General features: G+C 38.7%; 1 protein-coding gene across 1 annotated transcript; it reads left to right on the plus strand.

Annotated features, from left to right (window-relative positions):
• Positions 1 to 9,517: 9,517 nt before the first annotated feature.
• Positions 9,518 to 10,715, plus strand: LOC147358589 (olfactory receptor 4A47-like). Its single transcript, XM_086342063.1, has one exon. The coding sequence runs from the start codon at positions 9,586 to 9,588 to the stop codon at positions 10,507 to 10,509; it is 924 nt and encodes a 307-aa protein (XP_086198189.1). The 5' UTR covers positions 9,518 to 9,585; the 3' UTR covers positions 10,510 to 10,715.
• The last annotated feature ends 5,871 nt before the right edge of the window (positions 10,716 to 16,586 follow it).

Raw genomic sequence — 16,586 nt, forward strand, 5'->3', positions numbered from 1 at the left:
GAGGTACTCCTGACCTCTTTTAATAATTTAACAATTTTTTTTTAAATTGGAGGATAATTTCTTTACAATGTAGTGTTGGTTTCTGCCATACATCAGCATGAATCAGCCATAGGTATATGTACGTCCCCTCCCTCATGAACCTCCTTCCTACTGCCTGCCCCATTCTACCCCTCTAGGCTCTCACAGAGCACCAGGTTGAGCTCCCTGTATTACACAGCAGTTTTCCATTAGCAATCTATTTTATATATTGTAATGTATATGCTTCAATGTTACTCTCTCAATTTGTCCCACCCTCTTCATCCTCCACTGTATCCACCTCTATTGCAGTCTTGCAGATAGGTTCGACAGTACCATTTTTCTAGGTTCCATATATATGCATTATTATTATACAATATTTTTCTCTTTCTGACTTACTTCATGTTGTATAATGGGCTCTAGGTTAATCCACCTGAAGTGAGATAATTTTATCTATGAATTTTTATTTAGTTTTGCTTTCTGTAACAGTGCTTCTAATGGCAGCTTCTTCCTACCCTTTCAATCACAGCTCAAACATCACCTTTTCAGTTCATTTCAGTTCAGTCCCTCAGTCATGTATGACTCTTTGTGATCCCATGGACTGCAGCACGCCAGGCTTCCCTGACCATCACCACCACCCAGAGCTTACACAAACTCATGTCCATTGAGTCGGTAACGCCATCCAACCATCTCATCCTCTGTTGTCCCCTTCTCCTCCCACCTTCAATCTTTCCCAGCATCAGGGTCTTTTGAAGGTAGTCAATTTTTCCCATAAGGTGGCCAAAGTATTGGAGCTTCAGCTTCAGCATCAGTCCTTCCAATTATTCAGGACTGATTTCCTTTAGGATTGACTGGTTTGATCTCCTTGCAGTCCAGTAGACTCTCAAGAGTCTTCTCCAACACTACAGTTCAAAAGCATCAATTCTTTGGTGCTCAACTTTCTTTATACTCCAACTCTTACATCCATACATGACTACTGGAAAAACCATAGCTTTGACTAGATGGACTGGTTTGTTGGCAAAGTTATGTTTCTGCTTTTTAATGTGCTGTCTAGGTTGGCCATGGCTTTTCTTTTAAGGAGTAAGCATCTTTTAATTTCATGGCTGCAGTCACCATCTGCAGTGATTTTGGAGCACCCAAAATACAGCCTTGTCTAACTAAATGAAACCATGAGCCATGCTGTGCAGGGCTACCCAAGATGGACAGGTCATGGTGGAGAGTTCTGACAAACTGTGGTCTACTTGAGAAGGGAATGGCAAACCACTTCAGTATTCTTGCCTTGAGAACCCCATGAACAGTATGGAGTGTTAGGTCCACGAGTCAAGGTAAACTGGGTGTGGCCATGCAGGAGATGACAAGAGTGAACATTGACATCTTAGGAATCAGTGAACTAAAATGGATGAGAATGGGCACATTTACTTAAGATGACCATTATACCTGCTACGTTGGGCAAAAATTCCTTAGAAAAAATGGAGTAGCCTTCATAGTCATCAAGAGGGTCGAAATGCAGTATTTTGGTGCAATCTCAAAAAAGACAGAATGATCTCAGTTCATTTCCAAGGCAAACCATTTAACATCACAGTAATCAAAACCTATGCGCCAACCACTAATGCTGAAGACATTGAGGTCAAATGGATCTGTGAAGACCTACAAGAACGTTTGGAATTAACACCAAAAAAAAAAAAAAGATTTCCTTTTTATTATAGGGCATTGGAATGCAAAGGTAGGAAGTCAAGAGATACCTGGAGAAACAGCAAAGTTTGGTCTTGGAGTACAAAATGAAGCAGGGCAAAGGCCAACAGAGTTTTGCCAAGAGAACCAACTGGTAATAGCAAACTCCCTCTTCAACAGCACAAGAGAAGACTCTACATATGGACATCACCAGATGGTCAATACCAAAATCAGATTGATTATATTCTTTGCAGCCAAAGATGGAAATGTTCTATACAGTCAGCAAATAGAGCAGGAGCTGACTGTGGCTCAGATTGTAAGCTCCTTCTAGCAAAGTTCATACTTACATTGAAGAAAGTAGGGAAAACCACTAGACCATTCAGGTTTGACCTAATCAAATCACTTATGATTATACAGTGGAAGTGGCAAATACATTCAAGGGATTAAATCTCATAGACAGAATGTCTGAAGAACTATCAACAGAACTTTGTAACACTACCCAGGAGGTGGTGACCGAAACCACCCCCAAGAAAAAGAAATGCAACAATGCAAATTGGTTATCTGAGGAGGACTTACAAATAGCGGAGAGAAGAAGAAACATGAAAGTAAAAGGAGAAAGGGAAAGATACACCCAACTGAATACAAAGTTTGAAAGAATAGCAAGGAGAGATAAGAAAGCTTTCTTAAGTGGACAATGCAAATCAATAGATTAAAACAATAGAGTAGGAAAGACTAGATATTTCTTCTAAAAAGTTGAAGATACCAAAGGAACTTTGCATGCAAGGACAGGCACAATAAAGGACAGAAATGGTATCGACCTAAAAGAAGCAGCAGATATTAAGAGATGGCAAAAATATGCAGAAAAACTGTACAAAAAAAGGTTTTCATGACCCAGATATCCATGATGGTCTGGTCACTCACCTGAAGCAGATATCCTGGAGTATGAATTCAAGTGGTCCTTAGGAAGCATTACTATGGACAGAGCTGAGGGGGAGGGGGTGAAAAAATTCCAGCTGAGCTACTTCAAATCCTAAAAGATGATGGTGTTTAAGTTGCTGTATTCAATAAGCCAACAAATCTGAAAAACTTAGCAATGGCCACAGGACTGGAAAAGGTCAGTTTTTGTACCATCAATCCCAAAGAATGTTCAAACTATTGTAAAACTGTGCTCATTTCACATGTTAGCAAGGTAGTGCTCAAAATCCTTCACTAGGCTTCAACAGTATGGGAACCAAGAAATTTCAGAAATACAGTGTGGATTTAGAAAAGCCTGAGGAAGTAGTGATCAAATTGCCAACATCCATTGGATCATAGAAAAGGCAAGAAATTCATAAAAACATCGGCTTCATTGACTACACTTGAGCCTTTCACTGCATAGATCACAATAAGCTGTGGAAAATTCTTAGAGTTGGGAATACCAGACCACCTTACACAGCTTCTGAGAAACTGTATGCAGGTCTAGAAGCAGCAGTTAGAATTCAACATGGAACAGTAGACTGGTTCCAAATGGGAAAGGAGTATGCCAAGGCTATATATTGTCACCCTGCAATTTAACTTCTTTGCAGAGTGTTGTGGTTTTCAGTCACCCAGTCATGTCCGACTCTTTGTGACTCCATGGAATGCAGCATGACAAGCCTCCCCTGTCCCTCACATTCTCTTGGAGTTTCCCCAAGTTAATGTTCATTGCATCTGTGATGCCATCCAGCCATCTCATCCTCTGACATCCTCTTCTACTTTTGCCCTCTGTCTTTCCAGCATCAGGGACTTTTCCAATGAGTCATCTGTTTGTGTCAGATGATGAAACTCCTGGAGCTTCAGCTTCAGCATTAGTCCTTATAGTGAATATTCAGGGTTTACCTTCCATAAGATAGACTGGTTTGATCTTCTTGCTGTTCAGAGGACTTTCAAGAGTCTTCTCCATCACCACACTTGGAAGGCATCAATTCTTTGGTGTTCTGCCTTGTTTATGGTCCAGCGGTCCAGCTCTCACAATGGTACATGACCACTGGAAAGACCATAGCCTTGACTATCTGGACCTTTGTCAGCAGAGTAATGTCTCTGCTCTTCAACACACTAGCTAGGTTTGTCATAGCTTTCCTGCCAAAAAGCAGTCATCGTTTGATTTCATGGCAGCAGTACTATCCACAATGATTTTGGAGCCCAAGAAGAGGAAATCTGTCACTGCTTCCACCTTCTACCCATCTATTTGCCATGCAGTAATGGAGCCAGATGACACAATCTTAGTTTTTTAATATTTAGTCTGAAGCTGACTCTTTCACTCTCCTGCTTCACTATGCAGAGTTCAGTTCAGTCGCTCAGGTGTGTCCGACTCTTTGCAACCCCATGGAATGCAGCATGCCAGGCTTCCCTGTCCATCACCAACTCCGGGAGCTTACTCAAACTCATGTCCATTGAGTTAGTGATGGCTTCAAACATCTTATCCTGTTTCATCCCCATCTGCTCCCATCTTCAATCTTTCCCAGCAACAGTGTCTTTTCCAATGAGTCAGTTCTTCACATCAGGTGGCCAAAGTATTGGAGTTTCAGCTTTAGCATCAGTCCTTCCAATGAATATTTAGGACTGATTTCCTTTAAGATCGACTGGTTGGATCTCCTTGCAGTCTAAGGGACTCTCAAGAGTTTTCTCCAACACCACAGTTCAAAAACATCAATTCTTTGGCTTGCAGCTTTCTTTATAGTTCAACTCTCACATCGATACATGACTACTGGAAAAACCATATCTTTGATTAGATGGACTTTTGTCTGCAAAATAATGTCTCTGCTTTTTAATTTGCTGTCTAGGTTGGTTATAGCTTCTTCCAAGGAGCAAGTGTCTTTTAATTTCATGGCTGCAGTCACCATCTGCAGTGATTTGTGAGACCAAGAAAATAAAGTCTCTCAATAATTCCATTGTTTCCCCATCTATTTGCCATGAATTGATGGGGCCAGATCCCAAGATCTTAGTTTTATGAATGTTGAGTTTTAAGCCAGCTTTTTCACTCTCCTCTTTCACTTTCGTCAACAGGCTTTTCAGTTTTTCTTCTCTTTCTTCCATAAACATGGAGTCATCTGTATGTCTGAGGTTATATATTTCTCCTGGCAATCTTGATTCTACCTTGTGCTTCATCCAGCCAGGCATTTTGCATGACGTACTCTGCATAGAAGTTAAATAAGCAGGGTTACAATATACAGCCTTGATGTACTCCTCTCCCAAATTTGAAACAGTCTGTTGTTCCATGTCCAGTTCTAACTGTTGATTCTTGACCTGCATACAGATTTCTCAGGAGGCAAGTAAGGTGGTCTGCTATTCCCATCTCTTGAAGAATTTTCCACAGTTTTTTGTGATCCACACAGTCAAAGTCTTTGGCATAGTCAATAAAGCAGAAGTATATGTTTTTCTGGAACTCTCTTGGTTTTTTGATGATCCAACAAATGTAGTAAATTTGATCTCTGGTTCCTCTGCCTTTTCTTTTTTTTTTTTTTTAAATTTTATTTTATTTTTAAACTTTACATAATTGTATTAGTTTTCGAACATCTGGAAGTTCACGGTTCACGTATTGTTGAAGCCTGGCTTGGAGAATTTCGAGCATTACTTTGTTAGCGTGTGAGATGAGTCCAAGTGTGTGGTAGTTTGGACATTCTTTGGTATTGCCTTTCTTTGGGATTGGAATGAAAACAGCTTTTCCAGTCCTGTGGCCACTGCCAAATATTCCAAATTTGCTGGCACATTGAGTGCAGCACTTTCACAGCTCTTTAACAGTCATCTTTTGGGTCTTGAAATAGCTCACCTGGCATTCCTTCACCTCCACTAGGTTTGTAGTGATGATCTCTAAGGCCCACTTGACTTTGGACTCCAGGACGTTTGGCTATCGCTGAGTGATCACACCATTGTAATTATCTGGGTCATAAAAATCTTTTTTGTATAGTTCTTCTGTGTATTCTTGACATATTTCTTAATTCCAAAGGAAATAGCTAGTTCCAAAGAATAGCAAGGAGAGATGAGAAAGCCTTCCTAAGTGATCAATGCAAAGAAATAAAGGAAAATAGTAGTATGAAAATGACTAGAGATCTCTTAAAAAAAATTAGAAATACCAAGGGAATATTTCTTGAAAAGGTGGGCACAATAAAGGACAGAAATGTTTTGGACCTAACAGAAGCAGAAGATATTAAGAAAATGTGGCAAGAATGCACATAAGATCTATACAAAAAAGATCTTAACAAACAAGATAACCACGATGGTGAATTTAAAATTAGCTACTATATATTTTATTTTAAGGCATTTAACTGTGTTTTCTGATGTAACTTTCATACATCTAACCAAAATTTAAGGTGATTAAATTACATCTTAAATAAAAGGACAGAAAATCATGCTATGGCAGGTGGGGAAGTACATAACATGTCTGTTCACTGGAGTAAAATGACTGGGTTTTTATATTAATCTTGATTGTCTTTAGTCTCATGGTGATTCTTTTTTTCTCATGAAGTTCTCATTCTCATGAAGTTTTTTCCCATGTTGGACATTTCTGACATGAATTATGTGACTTGTCCTATTAAAATCTTTACATATAGATGATCTTTAAAAACTTTGGGGAAAGTCCCAGTGAATTAATTAAATAGGAATCAGTCTTGGACATATTCCAGTTCCAAGACTCAATGATAATTGCAGCTGGAAGGGATGAAATATCCCATGATCTTCACCCCTAAGGGTAAGAAGATGCTATCCACTTAGTAACTGGCATCAGTTTCCTGAGGTCTTTTCTTAGACTTAAAGTACGACTTAAAAAAAAAATCACAGGAATATCTTTCAAAATCTTAGGTCAACTAATCTGGCCATGCTAGCATGACAGAATGAGAAGGGCTAAACAACAAAATGCTACTTTTTTTTTTTTCCAAGTTGGTCTAAAGAAGTACTTGTAAAAAATTTTCCCGGGAAATGGCTACTTGATATCTTCTATGTATATATAGGATTTCTTGGTCATTTTGATAAATTTCTAATCTGATAAACTTTTGTTTCTCTGTATGCACCCTGGAATTCCTTTCAAATAATCTACACTGCACATAAAAATGACTTGAATAATCATGCGACTCCATGAAGAAAATGGACAGACAGCCAAATGAAATCAGATTTATCCTCAAATAATAAGGAAGCCTTTTGCCCTCTGTTGTCAAACTGGATGAAAAATAATTCTTAGTGTATATGAGTAACTTAAAGGCATTGTTCAGATTCTGAAGAAGCCTCTAAAGGTAAGACTAATGGTAAATCATGGGAACAAGACTCACAAGTGTGGGATGTTCTTTATTGTAAAAAAAAGTATATTACTTTGGAATCAATCAAACCTAGATTCAGTTCTAGATGTAACCCTTAAAAATATGTGATTGTGGAAAATGAATGAGATATTCTGAGCATTAGTTTCTTCCATTATAAAATGGGAATTCCAGTTCTTGTTACTCTAAACATAAAATGTGATACATTAAACTATGAATCTGTGATTGGAATATACGGTTAAGACTTTTCAGGTGCAGGATGATGTCATCAGAATAAAATTTAAAAGGACAATTTGGGCTGCTTCAGGAGAATCATCTTTTGGAGGCCAGAATAAACATGGAGACATTTGGCTACTGCAGTAGACCAGGAAGAAATTAAGAAGTAGGGTATGATCAAATGTGATATATTTTGAAAATCAAATAAATAGGAATTATTAAATTTTTATGAGTGTATCAATGAGTGAAGAGTATTGAAATTTTTGTCTGAACAATAACATGGAAAATAATAAGATTTAATAGACAAATAGGGAGCACCTGTTTAAATTTTGTATAGGGAATTCTTATATTTATAGTAGAACTTTTAAAAGTTAGCTTTATTAGTACTACATTGCCATTAAACTATGCTAAAATTAGAGATGTTGCATATCAGTTCAGCCACTCAGTCATATCCCACACTGCGATCCCATGGACTGAAACATGCCAGGCCTCCCTGTCCATCACCAAATCCCAGAGTTTATTCAAACTGATGTCCATTCAGTTGGTGATACTAAGAAACCATCTCATCCTCTGTCATCCCCTTCTCCTCCACCTTCCATCTTTCCCAGCATCAGGGTCTTTTCCAATGAGTCAGTTCTTCACATCAGGTGGCGAAAGTATTGGAGTTTCAGCTTCAGCATCAGTCCTTCCAGTGAATATTCAGGACCAATTTCCTTTAGGATGGACTGGTTGGATCTCCTTGCAGTCCCATGGACTCTCAAGAGTCTTCTCCAACACCACAGTTCAAAAGCATCAATTCTTCAGTGCTCACCTTTCTTTATAGTCCAACTCTCACATCCATATATGACTAGTGGAAAAACCATACCTTTGACTAGACAGATCGGTTTGTTGGCAAATTTATGTCCCTACTTTTTAATATGCTGTCTAGGTTGGTCACAATTTTTCTTCCAAGGAGCAAATGTCTTTTAATTTCATGGCTGCCGTCACCATCTACAGTGATTTGGGAGCCCCAAAATAAAGTTTGTCACTGTTTCCACTGTTTCCCCCTCTACTTGCCATGAAATTATGGGACTGGATGCCATGATCTTAGTTTTCTGAATGTTGAGTTTTAAGCCAACTTTTCCCTCTACTCTTTCATTTTCATCAGGAGGCTCTATAATTCTTCACTTTCTGCTTTAAGGGTGGTATCATCTGCATATCTGAGGTTATTGATATTTCTCCCAGCAATCTTGATTCCAGCTTGTGCTTCATTCAGTCTGGTGTTTCTCATGATGTACTGTGCATATAAGTTAAATAATCAGGGTGAATTCAGCCTCATTGCGTACACATGTTTGAAAATTAGGGGAGAAACAGGGGCTGACCCAAAATTAGACTGTTGCAGCATTGTCAGAAAAAGGGAAATATCCACCTAAAGACCTAAGTGTCAGTGAGGTTTGAGACAATTCAGGACAAGGATCTTCTGTCCACAGTTTGATCTACCTACATTGTAAATTACCTGAAATGGGTCTATTTTATTATACTTTCTGACTCTATAAATGATGCACTTTTTCATGGAATTCTCTCCCATCTATTTTATACTTTCAATTTTTTTTTTAAACTCAACCAAAGTGTTGCTTCCTCCAGGAAGCCTTCTTTGATTACAGTTTGATATACTCCTAAAGTGAAGGAAAGTGAAAGTGAAGTTTCAGTCGTGTCCGACTCTTTTCGACCCCATGGTCTGTAGCCTACAAGGCTCCTCCATCCATGGGGTTTTCCAGGGAAGAGTACTGGAGTGGGTTGCTATTTCTTTCTCCAGGGGATCTTCCTGACGCAGAGATCAAAGCCGGGTCTCCCTCACTGTAGACAGATGCTTTTACCATCTGAGGCACCTATGATCCTAAGCACTGTTTGATATTCATTAAAAGAAACACAAAAAACAAAACAGTTGCTCAGTCATGTCTGAGTCTTTGTGACTGCTTGGACTATACTTTGCCAGGCTCCTCTCTCCATGGAATTTTCCAGGCAAGATAATGGAGTGCATTGCCATTTCCTTCTCCAGTGGATGTTAACAATCCTGGAATCAAACCTAGGTCTCCTGCACTGTGAGCAGATTCTTTACCATCTGGGCACCAGAGAAGCCAAATATTGATGGCATATATAACTTGGGTCTGGAATTGTCTGATCCCTTGTTATGCACCATATCACTGGGGGAAAGAAACTATGCTGTACTCAACTTGTAATCAAAATGTCCATGACATATAGACACATAGATGTTCTATATACATTCTTCAAGAGAATGTGTAAATAAACAATTGTACATGTAAGTGTTTTCCCCTTTAAGTGCTTTTTTTCCCCCAGTATAAGTGTTTTTTTTTTTTTTTTCCATTGTCTTTTAGACCAACTGCTTCTAATACCTGAACTCAGCTTCTGTCCAGACTGGATGGAACCAAGGAACAATGTAACTTACTTTGTCCTCCTGGGCCTCACACAAAATCCAAAGGAACAGAAAGTACTTTCTGTTATGTTCTTCTTCTATATTTTGACTCTGATGGGTGACCTGGTCATTATTATGAATATAACTGTCAGTAAGACCCTAAACTCACCGATGTACTTTTTTCTTGCTAGCTTATCATTTATTGATGTCACTTATTCTTCTTGTATTACCCCTAGAATGATTTCAGACTTGTTCTTAGGGGGAAAGATCATATCATTTGAATCTTGCATGACCCAGCTGTATACAGAGCACTTTTTTGGTGGATCAGAGATCATCCTGTTGGTGATGGCCTATGACTGCTATGAGGCCATCTGTAAGCCTTTGCATTCTTTGGTGATCATGAGGCAGAGGGTGTGTGCTGTGTTGCTGGTGGTGTCCTGGGTTGGGGGTTTTCTGCACTCAGCAACTCAACTTCGCACTGTTTGTGGGCCCCCTTTCTGTGGCCCAAATGTCATTGATCACTTTATGTGTGACATGTTCCCTTTACTTAGACTCGTGTGTACTGACACCTATCTCATTGGCATCTTAGTGCTGGCCAATGGAGGGCTGATCTGCACTCTTGGCTTTCTGCTCTTACTTGTCTCCTATGGAGTCATCCTGCACTCTCTGAAGAACCTGAGTCAGGAAGGGAGGCGGAAAGCCCTCCAGACCTGGGGTTCCCACATCACTGTGGTTATCTGCTCCTCTGTTCCCTCTATATTTGTAAAGGCAAGACCTGCTAAGACCTTCTCCTTTGACAAATCATTGAGCGTGTTTTATACAGTCATAAGTCCCAGGCTGAACCCATTAATCTACAGTCTAAGAAACTCTGAGTTAACTAATGCTATGAAGAAGGTCTGGAGAAGGAACATCATATCTCATTTTAACTAAGTGTATTAATTACTATGAAAGGAATCATTTGACATCAGGGGACATTTCCTTTGAATGCAGAAGTCATTTTGTGCTTAGTCACTCGGTCATGTCCAGCTGTTTGCAACTGCATGGACTGTAGCCTGCCAGGCTCCTCTGTCCATGGGGATTCTCTAGACAAGAATACTGGAGTGAATTGCCTTGCTCTCCTCCATGTGATCTTCTCAACCCAGCGATCGAACCCAGGTCTCCCCCATTGCAGGCAGATTCTTTACAATATTAGCCACCAGGGAAGCCATTTTACAATTTGATTCTGATTTCTCTTTCTTCAACAAGTTTATGATGATCATAATTAAAGATTGCAATTATACATCTGTGCTATTAATAACAGTTTTCCTCCTTACTAGAATGTAAGGTCTATAATTACTTGTATATAACTGTACCCAGAATGGTATAAAACCTATATAGCAAAAAAAAAAAATGTATAATGAATTCATGAGAAAATTATTGCACTGATTTTTAACTAATTTATGTATGCTCAGTCGCTTCAGTCATGTCTGAATCTATGTGACCCTACAGACTGTAGCTCATCAGGCTTCTCTGTTCATGGAATTCTCCAGGCAAGAATACTGGAGTGGGTTGCCATGCCCTCCTCCATGCAATCTTCCTGACCCAGGGATTGAACTGGCATCTCTTATGCCTCCTGCATTGGCTGCTGAGTTCTTTACCACTAGAGCCACCTGGGAAGCCCAACGAATTTATGGACTTATATTTTTTACTCTTTTTCATGAAAAAAAAAAAAGAGAAAAAAAGATATTGCAGTTCATGGAGTAGCAATGAGTTGGACTTGGTGATTGAACAACAATAACCACTCTTTTTCAGGACAGAATGATTTTTATTTAGATTCTTATCATTTAAATGAACTTTTTTATTGATAGAACTTAAAATATTTATTTATATATATATTGCCTTTTTTTAAACTATACTTCCATGGCATTATGCAAAAAATCTTTAACTTAATACTTTCCTATTTACAAGAAGATCTGAAGTAAAACAGATATCAATAAACAGCATAAATGGAAACCAAACAATATGGTATGCAGTGTCGCATGAAATTCCCACTTTTTTCTCAGCATTTTCCAGCCCTAATTGTTGGCCCTAATTTGTTTCTTTTCATCTGGTAATAATCTCTACAAATGCAAGTGTAATTAACATATACATATTTGCTTCTTTCTATATATGTAACTGTTGCTTCCTGACCTGCATACAAATTTCTCAAGAGGCAGGTCAGGTGGTCTGGTATTCCCATCTCTTGAAGAATTTTCCACAGTTTATTGCGATCCACACAGTCAAAGGCTTTGGCATAGTCAATAAAGCAGAAATAGATGTTTTTCTGGAACTCTCTTGCTTTTTCGATGATCCAGCGGATGTTGGCAATTTGATCTCTGGTTACTCTGCCTTTTCTAAAACCAGCTTGAACATCAGGAAGTTCACGGTTCGCATATTGCTGAAGCCTGGCTTGGAGAATTTTGAGCATTACTTTACTAGCGTGTGAGATGAGTGCAATTGTGTGGTAGTTTGAGCATTCTTTAGCATTGCCTTTCTTTGGGATTGGAATGAAAACTGATCTTTTCCAGTCCTGTGGCCACTGCTGAGTTTTCCAAATTTGCTGGCATATTGAGTGCAGCACTTTCACAGCATCATCTTTCAGGATTTGCAATAGCTCAACTGGAATTCCATCACCTCCACTAGCTTTGTTCGTAGTGATGCTTTCTAAGGCCCACTTGACTTCACATTCCAGGATGTCTGGCTCTAGGTCAGTGATCACACCATTGTGATTATCTTGGTCGTGAAGATCTTTTTTTGTACAATTCTTCTGTGTATTCTTGCCATCTCTTCTTAATATCTTCTGCTTCTGTTAGGTCCATACCATTTCTGTCCTTTATCAAGCTTATCTTTGCATGAAATGTTCCCTTGATATCTCTGATTTTCTTGAAGAGATCCCTAGTCTTTTCCATTCTGTTGTTTTCCTCTATTTCTTTTCATTGATCACTGAAGAAGGCTTTCTTATCTCTTCTTGCTATTCTTTGGAACTCTGCATTCAGATGTTTATATCTTTCCTTTTCTCCTTTGCTTTTCGCTTCTTTTCTTTTCACAGCTATTTGTAAGGCCTCCCCAGACAGTCATCTTGCTTTTTTGCATTTCTTTTCTATGGTAATGGTCTTGCTCCCTGTCTCCTGTACAATGTCACGAACCTCATTCCATAGTTCATCAGGCACTCTATCTATCAGATCTATCAGATCTAGAACAACAGACTGGTTCCAAATAGGAAAAGGAGTTCATCAAGGCTGTATATTGTCACCCTGTTTATTTAACTTATATGGAGAGTACATCATGAGAAACGCTGGACTGGAAGAAACACAAACTGGAATCAAGATTGCTGGGAGAAATATCAATAACCTCAGATATGCAGATGACACCACCCTTATGGCAGAAAGTGAAGAGGAACTGAAAAGCCTCTTGATGAAAGTGCAAGTGGAGAGTGAAAAAGTTGGCTTAAAGCTCAACATTCAGAAAACGAAGATCATGGCATCCGGTCCCACCACTTCACGTGAAATAGATGGGGAAAGAGTGGAAACAGAGTCAGACTTTATTTTTCTGGGCTCCAAAATCACTGCAGATGGTGACTGCAGCCATGAAATTAAAAGACGCTTACTCCTTGGAAGGAAAGTTATGACCAACCTAGATAGCATATTCAAAAGCAGAGACATTACTTTGCCATAGTCAAGACTATGGTTTTTCCTGTGGTCATGTATGGATGTGAGAGTTGGACTGTGAAGAAGGCTGAGCGCTGAAGAATTGATGCTTTTGAACTGTGGTGTTGGAGAAGACTCTTCTCCAACTGCAAGGAGATCCAACCAGTCCATTCTGAAGGAGATCAGCCCTGGGATTTCTTTGGAAGGAATGATGGTAAAGCGGAAACTCCAGTACTTTGGCCACCTCATGTGAAGAGTTGACTCCTTGGAAAAGCTGGGAGGGATTGGGGGCAGGAGGAGAAGGGGATGACAGAAGATGAGATGCCTGGATGACATCACTGACTCGATGGATGTGAGTCTGGGTGAACTCCGGGAGTTGGTGGTGGACAGGGAGGCCTGGCGTGCTGCGATTCATGGGTAGCAAAGAGTCGGACACGACTGAGCGACTGATCTGATATATGTAACACTTGCTTTTACTATACAACATCTTGAAGATGTTTCTATACAAGTCCATATATTTTGTACATGCATGATCAGTCGCTTGTAGTTTCTGACCCTTTGAGATCCCATGGAGTATAGCCTGCCAGTCCCTTCTGTCCATGGAATTTCCCAGGCAAGAATATTGGAGTGGGTTGCCATTTCATACTCCAGGGGATCTTCTTGACCCAGGATCGAGCTTGTGTCTTCTGCGTCTCCTGCACTGGCTGGCAGATTCTTTACTACTGGGCCACCTGGGAAGCCTAGTCATATATATATATACACACATATATATATAATTTTTCTTATGGTGCACAGTTCTCCTTATAAATTTATGGTAAAATTAATATGTAAATTTCTATTAATGTGGTTGCTAAACTTTTCTATGGTAAATAATATTCTAGTTAATATAAGTTTTATGTATATGAAAATATAATTTTATAGGGATAGCATTGTTCCTATGATATTTGAATGAATGGTCAGGTAATATATGCATTTAAATGTTGATATTGATAGTTATTGTCAAATTACCATACTTGAGGTTAAGTAGTTACAGTCCTGTCCACTCTATGAGAATTCTTTTGTCCACATCTCAATCATCAGTACCTGATAAATATTTATGACATCTGATTAAAGTTACTCTTATTCTTTAACCACAACCCTTTTGATATAATTGAATTCAATCATCTTTCCACACATTTCATTTGATTTGTATTAATTTTCTGTGAGTTTATATGTATATATTTATATAAACACATTTATATGTATATATTCATTCAAATTTTACCTATTTAATTCAATGGTTACTCTTTTCTATACTGATTTTTATGAGATATTTATATGCTAAGAAATGATTACTTTTACCACTGCATGAGCAATTTGTATTTTCTGCTTGTGTGAAAGTGTCTCAGCTGTGTCCTACTTGTTGTGACCCCAAGGACTGTAACCTGCCATGCTCCTCTGTCCATGGAATTCTCCAGGCCAAAATATTGAGGTGGGTAGCTGTGCCCTTCTCCAGGGGATCTTCCCATCCCAGGGACTGAACCAAGGTCTCCTACATTGCAGGTGGATTCTTTACCGTCTGAGCCACCAGCTGCTAAACAAATAGAATAAAAACACTGAGGACTATGGTACCACTCACTGTAGTGAAAAGCAAAAACCTAAACAACCAAAAATATTTGACAAGTAAATGAATACAATCTGTTCATAAGATGGGTTATCATGCAGCTATTAAAAATTGTGTAGGAGGAGGGGGGAGGGTTCAGGATGGGGAACACATGTATACCTGTGGTGGATTCATTTTGATATTTGGCAAAACTAATACAATTATGTAAAGTTTAAAAATAAAATAAAATTTAAAAAAATTGTGTTTTCAAAGAAAATTTGAAGATGTGAGAAAAAGTGCATGATACGTTAGTTCAAAAGGGGTAATTAAAAATACATGCACAATATGTCATCAAATTAGGTTTAAAAATTAGATTTCTTGTTGTTTAGTTGCTAAGTTGTTTCTGACTCTTTTGCTACCCTACGGACTGTAGCCCACCAGGCTTCTCTGTCCATGGGATTTCCCAGACAAGAATCCTGGAGTGGGTTGACATTTCCTTCTCCATTTCCAGGTTCCATGTTTTTAACTTTTTAAACTATGTAGAATGATTTTTGCATGTACTTTTTTTTTTTACATTTTATATTCAATTTTTTTCATTTGTGTATCTTGCTTAGAAAGATACATTTTCCCATTCCACTTGTGCCAAATAGTCTTCAATTCTTTTCCAGTGCTTATTTTTTTAAAACATTTTTATATATTATAGTAAAACTTTTGATTAATCTTGAATTTATTTTGCTATAAGAGTTAAATAGGTATTGAAATTTTAGTGGTTTATCTATATTTTATGGTTTTTAAAAATAGTTGCATAACTATCTTTTTGCCATTAACTTGAAATCCTGAGTTTTGTTTCCTGAAATCCCAGTTTATTTTGACCCAATTCAAGACACTCTTCTGTTTCACTAGTCTCTTTTTTCATGTACAGGCTGACACATAACTGCCATAATATGTAACACATTTTGATCTGTGAGGATACTAGCCGTGTCTCATTCCTATTGTCTCTCACAAATATACCTAGGCTTGAGGGTTGCCATGCCCTCCTCCAGGGATCTTCTCAACCCAGTGATGGAACCCAGGTCTCTGGTGTCTTCTGCATTACAGGTGGATTCTTTACCAGCGAACCACCAGAGAAGCCCCAGATACACACTAATATATTTAAAATAGATTATAGCAAGGCCTATTCTATAGCATAAGGAACTCTACTCAATATTTTGTAATAAACTAAATGGGAAAAGAATTTGAAAAAGAGTAGATACATGTATATGTATAGCTCAGTCACTTTGCTGTAGTCATTTTTTTTAGCAATGTAGATAATTGTAGCAATGTAGACATTGCTAACCACTATATCCTAATATGGGCTTTCCGGGTGTCTCTGTGGTAAAGAATCCGCCTGCAAAGCAAGAGCTAATGGAGATGTGGGCTGGATCCCTGGGTCAGGAAGATCTCGTGGAGGAGGGCATGGCACCCCTCTCCAGTATCCTTGCCAGGAAAATCCCATGGACAGAGGATCCTAGTGGGCTGCAGTCCATAGTATCGCAAGAGTCAGACATGACTTAAGACTAAACCACCACATATTTAACATTGATTATGACAAGTCCTACTGTATAGAACAGGGAACTCTACTCAATATTTTGTAATAAACTAAATGGGAAAATTGCTTCCAAATAGGAAAAGGAGTACGTCAGGGCTGTACATTGTCACCCTGCTTATTTAACTTATACGCAGAGTACATCATGAGAAACACTGGGATGGAGGAAGCACAA

This window comes from Bos grunniens, chromosome 15 (genome assembly GCF_055505025.1).
Source record: "Bos grunniens cultivar Pamir isolate PY7600 chromosome 15, Bosgru_T2T1.0, whole genome shotgun sequence".
NCBI classification, from domain to species: domain Eukaryota; kingdom Metazoa; phylum Chordata; class Mammalia; order Artiodactyla; family Bovidae; genus Bos; species Bos grunniens.